A 6,317-nucleotide genomic window follows, 5' to 3' on the forward strand; every position below is an offset into this window, starting at 1 on the left:
TCTGTCCCCCATCGGCGCCCCAGGAATGCTATCGTGGGGTGCTGATGTGTGTAAAGGCTGGCTGGGGTCTGGTATAGGCCCCAAACCAGCCTCAAGTATTTTCCAGTAGGCTGTGCCTCTCTGGCACAGCCTGCTGGTCAATGTCCATAAAGCACCGACATTAAAATACAATGCACTATAGGGATAATGCATCGTATTTTAAAAGCAATCAAAGCGTTGTCTGTTATAGTCCCCTTGTGGTACTATAAAGTGGTTATAAAAAAAAAAAAAAAAAACACAACATTAAAAATAAAACTCTTTTTCACTGAAATTACGCTTTTCAATGTAAAAAAAAAAAGTTTGATATCGCCGTGTCCATAAAGACCTGCACTACATAAATATCATCTAAATTATCCCCTACGGTGAATGCCATAAAAGTAAATATTAAAAAAGACAGAATTGGTAACTTAGCTCTTTGTTGCCACCGAAAAAACGTAACAAGCGATTAAAAAGTGTTATTTACCCCAAAATGATACCAATGAAAACTACAAGTCGTCCCGCAAAAATCAAGGCCATACACAACAATAAAAAGGTTATGGGTCTTGGGAAGCGATGATGCAAAAAGATTTTCTTCCTTTAAAAAAAGGCGTATTATTGAACAAAAGTAGTAAAATGTAAAAAAAATTATGTACTTAGTAGTGCTGTAATCATACTGACCCAGAAAATAAAGATAATGTTATTTATACCTAAAAATGAACGCCACAAAATTTTTAATGTAAAAACTCAGTGGCAGTATTGCCGTTTTCCCCATCTTCCTCCCAGAAAGTTAGGCCTCTTGCCCACGAACATATGTATTTTGCGGAACGGAACAGCTGGCCCCTAATAGAACAGTACTATCCTTGTCCGTAATGCGGAAAATAATAGGACATGTTCTATTTTTTGGCGGAACAGAAACACGCCATACGGAAACAGAATGCACACGGAGTAACTTCCTTTTTTTGCAGACCCATTGAAATGAATAGTTCCGCATACGTACGCAAATGGAATGGACACAGAAAGAAAATAAGTTTGTGTGCATGAGGTCTTAGTAAAAGTTCATCCGTAAGTGATGTGTACCCCAAAATAACACCATTAAAACTACACGTCCGGCAAAAACAATTTATACAGCTATATAAGGGGGGGGGGTAACACGGGCCACCAATCGTGCGATCAGCAGCAACCCCAGTGGTTGATCCTCCGACCAGACACTCTAAGGCCCCTTGCAGACGAGCGTGTCACACTGCAAGTCCGCAGAGCAGCTCCCGTCCTGGCCTCCCAGCACTGCCGGGGTCACATAGCATTATATTGATTTATGATGCTATGTAACCCATACAGTTCTGGAATGTATTGGATAACACTTGGCAGCATTATGTCAGTGTCATCTAATACATTCCAGACTTTCATGGGTTACATAGCATTATAAATCAATATAATGCTATGTGACCCCGACAGTGCTGGGAGGTCAGGATGGGAGCTGCGCTGCAGACATGCAGTGTGACAGGCACCTTGCAGATGGGGTGTTGGTCTCCTCATTCTGAGATCAATGGGGGAGCGAGATCAGGATGAACATAGAGTTTCCCTGGAAATGAAGTGGAGATAGAAGTGTCTGGCAGCCGCTTATCTCCTTACCCCTACTGATCTCTAGATATAAGGATACAACACTGTGCCTTCCTGTGAATGATGGGGGGGGGGGGAATTACCAAACTGAAAATAAAGGGCGGTGCCCTCTGCGTACCCTATCGGCCACCTGCACACGTTGCGGAATACGTGCAGTTTTTTCCCATGGATATCGTGCAGAAAACCGCAGCGTGGTACAGTACCAGCAAAGTGTATGACATTACACAAATCTCATGTACACTGCAGAGAGGAAATTGACCTGTTAGGCGGATTTCAAAATCTGCAGCAGGTTAATTATAGTTGCGGGTTTCACACTTTTGAATGGAAGGAAAACTGCGGCAAAAGCGCATCAAATCCGCTACAAAAATGGTCGTTGGTGCAGACGGTGCCCTTAGTAATGGACCTCTAGAATCATGTGACCTGAAAGTGGCCCACATGGGGTCCTCCAGACTCTCTAATAGTCTTTATTCCTAGGGAACGGATGGTCGGAGGCGACCTCCCCTCTAATTGGTTGTTGCAGGGTACCTCCCGGGATGAAGCCGCCCTGGTGCCAGTCGAACAGTGATGGCGGGAGACATGGCTGCAGAACAGATCCCATTTTTTTTAGCAAGAGGCGCAGCATCAGTGGACGGCGTCCTCATCACAGGCGCTGATGTCATATGGATGAGATGTATATGATGGGGGGGGGTCTGCAATCCTATGCAAGTGAATGAGGATAGGCTGCAATACCTGAACAGGGCTGCATCAAGGGGTGGCGCTATTTTACAAAAATAACCCATTGCATGGGGCAGCAGTTACACATGTACATCTAATCACCCAAGATCGGGGGGCGTTAGATGAAGAACCGCCCAGTGTAAACGGGCCTCTAAGCAGTCATTTATCGCCAGCTGCTCCTGAGCTACATATGATACGGCAGCAGCAGGTACACCCCGAAGCCCCGAGTCATCCTCCTGCAGACAGAGGAGAGCTGATCCAGCCGGCACAGTGGACGCCATGCTGCAGGGCTCGGGCCTCCCCTCCCGCACCCGGCGGAGCACATGTGTCCTGCGCTCTCGTGTTTCCGCCTTCTCTCACCTCGTCTCCAGACATGATGGCGTCACTTCCCGGCGGGGCTGCCTCCGCTGTCGTCTACCGAAAGCAGTCTATACACGGTACCGGTGTGAGCTCTGCTGCACGTTCGCTTCAACCCGGTCTCTGCTCTTACATCAGCTTCAGACACTCACACGCCTGTGCGCACGCGTACTGGTGACCGTGACGTCACGGGGACCGCGACAAGTACTAGGTAATAAGGAGGAGACGCCGCGATGCAGCCTGGGAAATGTGGTTTTTCTTCCACAGTTTATATTTCCTATGCTTTAATATGGGCAAATTCATTATGTGGGTAAATAGTGAGAAAGTTTATCACATATTTGCCAACAGATTAAAGGGATTTTCCAAGCAAATCAGGAGGTAAAAGTGCTTTGACTACTGTTGCATCCTCACCCCAGGATTCGCTGGCCTTTCTTGCTACCATTAGCAGATCAGGATGGAGCAGCAGGGACAAGGCAGCGTTAGGGGATCCATGAGGTGCAGCATTCAGAGTAGTTTATATATATATATATATATTATTTATTTTATGCACTTATATAGCGCTACTATATTCCGCAGCGTTTTACAGACATTAGCATCCAACTGTCCCCAATGGGGCTCACAATCTAAGGTCCCTATCAGGATGTCTTTGGAGTGTGGGAGGAAACCAGAGACCCCGGAGGAAATTCACACAAACACGAGGAGAACGTTCAAACTCCATGCAGATGTTGTCCTGGGTCAGATTCAAACCTAGGATCCCAGCGCTGCAAGGCACAAGTGCTAACCACTGAGCCACCGTGATATACATATATATATATTAATTTTCCTGTAAACCGTCTTTAAGAGCAGGAACCACAGCCCGTGTTTCGGCCATATCTCCCGGACCTACTTCAGCTTCTTTGACCTAAACTGACTGCACAGTGGAGATTTATGATAGTTCCTATCTGATGGAGGGGTCTGTTGTACTGTACTCACATGATGTACAATAGACCTGAGATTAGATAGGCATACCTCCCAACCATACCAGATCTGGTGGGAAAGTCCTGTCCCACAGTCCCGGAAAGGCTGAGAAATGCCCTGCTACCATAAGAGACAGAGAAAGCTGATTGTAATGGTAAAGCAGAGAGCCGCCCGCTCCCCGCTTTACTATTCAGCTGCCGGCGCTCCCCAGCAGCAGCACGATGCCTTCACACATTGCGCTGCTGGTCTGTGTAGGAGGAGAGTGCCAGCCAGGAATCAGCCTGGGCTCCTCTTACATAGCAATGCAATGTGTGACAGTCATCAGGGCATAACTACTGTGAGGGGGCACATATCTAGCCATAACTACTGTGAGGGGGCACATATTTGCCCATAACTCCTGTGAAGGGGGCACATATCTGGACATACCTACTGTGATGGAGCACATAGCTGGCCATAACTACTGTGAGGGGGCACATATCTGGCATAACTACTGTAAAGCGGGCACATATCTGGACATACCTACTGTGATGGAGCACATAGCTGGCCATAACTACTGTGAGGGGGCACATATCTGGCATAACTACTGTGAAGGGGCACATATCTGGTCATAACTACTGTGAGGGGGAACATATCTGGTCATAACTACTGTGAGGGGGCACATATCTGGTCATAACTACTGTGAGGGGGCACATATCTGGTCATAACTACTGTGAGGGGGCACATATCTGGTCATAACTACTGTGAGGGGTCACATATCTGGGCATAACTACTGTGAGGGAGCACATATCTGGCCATAGCTACTGTGAGGGGCATATATCTGGCCATAACTACTGTGAAAATCAGCAATTTTGACACTTTTTTTTTCATTTCTCCTTTTTCCGTATCAAATTAATATTATTATATTTTGATAGTATGGGCATTTACGCACGTGGCGATACCCATGATGTGTATTTATTTATATTTTTACATTTTTTATTCTCATTTTGGGGAAAGGGGGGGGTTTGAATGACAATCATTTGATTGCTATTATCATAGACTCCAATGCACTTGCATTGGAGTCTAGGATGATTTGACTACTTTCCTATGTGCCCTATTACAGGCAAGGGCTCCATAGGAAAGACTGTGCAGCAGGCTCGTGTCATAGACTATGACAGCGGCTGCTGCACACAAGCCCTGACTCCTCCGATCTCCGCATGGAATAGCCAGAGTATAAGCGGAAGCGCGCACTTCTGGTTTTCAGCGCGCTCAGATGCCGTGGTCACGTTTGACCACGGCATCTGAGTGGGGTTAAGTGTCCACAATCGGCATTACCGCCGGTCGCAGACATTAGCCGCCAGTGTCTGCTGTAGGAAGCAGCAGGCACCCAGGCGTTATTGCACCCACTCCGGGAGCAGGCGCCATCTTTAAAGACCCGACATGTGACGTTATAGTGCGTCACATGTCGGGAAGGGGTTGAGGGGACTGGGTGTGTATAATTATATTTTGGGCAGAGTTAGAGGCATAGCCTAATATGAAAAAAAATTGCTGCGAGGCACACATATTGTCCTCTTTTGCTATTTTTTCTATTTTTCAAAAGTTGGTAGGAATGGATGGGAACTGACTGTATGATAAATAAGTATGATGCAGTTAGTTTAGACTGGAAGATACGGCCAACACAAGGGTTGTGTTCCCAAGAACGGTCGTGTGAATCATCCCTAAGGAAAGATAAAATTCTTAAAAGATGTTTTATATAGCTAAACCCTACCGTCAAATTATTGACTGCACTGTTGCAGAGTGCCTCCATGAATAGTGCCCCATGGATGTTATTACATACTTGCCAGCTGTCCCAACTTTGGCAGGACCATCCCTGATTTTCAGAGACAGTCCTGGCAAATTTGCGTTGTCCTGGGCCGAAAATGGGCGTTGCATAACAAGAGGTGTTATTTGACACCAGTGGTTTGATCATATTTTGAGTCATTCTTAATATAAAATGCAGCCACAATTGACACACAAGCTTAATGTGTGACTGGTGTAATAAATAAGCTTTTACAGAGAAGCAAATAACCACAAAGTCGTGAAAAATACATTCCCTGAATCTATTTCAGTGCTGCCCCTGAGCCGTGCAGCCCTATGCAGGAGCACCGTTTGCTCTTTTTTTTCATACTGGTTTATTTTCTAAAACTAATTGAAAACGATCGTTTACAGTAACCGTTAGTGAGAGAAGATGTTCTGTTCTAATGGAAACCTTCTCCATCTGTCAGAAATCGAGTGCAAGTCGCTATTACTGCGGCGTGTAATGGGCATCGCTGGAGAAGCGGTCTAAATGTTTTACGTAAAGTGTAAAATGGAAACTTTTTCGTGTATTTGGGGTGACTAATCTGACGCTGTGATCTGGACGATGGTAAACATCTGGGTCATGGCATCACTAAAATGCCCAAATTAGATACAGCTGTTGGCAAGCACTCCTCTCCTCTTTCTCCTTTTCTGGAAAAAATGTTTGTGAGAATCAGAGAGCAAGTGTGGTTTGATTGGATTGATTAGGCTGCTCTGTTACAGATTCCATCAAAAATATGGGCCAAAATAGTGCAGTTTACTATGCTTTCTTGTCCGGCAAAATGCTGAGTTTTATAATGGAAACCAGATCCCATTACAGTCACTGCGGTCCGTCAGGTGGT

At 45.7% G+C, this 6,317-nt stretch overlaps 1 protein-coding gene across 1 annotated transcript in view; it reads right to left on the reverse strand.

The window, feature by feature from the left end:
• Positions 1-2,893, reverse strand: part of EIF2S2 (eukaryotic translation initiation factor 2 subunit beta) — a 47,148-nt gene extending 44,255 nt beyond the window's left edge. The window contains exon 1 of the mRNA XM_040437104.1: positions 2,710-2,893. Within this exon, the coding sequence (XP_040293038.1) occupies positions 2,710-2,724 (15 nt within the window). The 5' untranslated portion in view covers positions 2,725-2,893. The remainder of the gene's footprint in view (positions 1-2,709) is intronic.
• Between the last annotated feature and the right edge of the window lie 3,424 nt (positions 2,894-6,317).

Source organism: Bufo bufo, chromosome 6 (genome assembly GCF_905171765.1).
Source record: "Bufo bufo chromosome 6, aBufBuf1.1, whole genome shotgun sequence".
Lineage (NCBI taxonomy): Eukaryota > Metazoa > Chordata > Amphibia > Anura > Bufonidae > Bufo > Bufo bufo.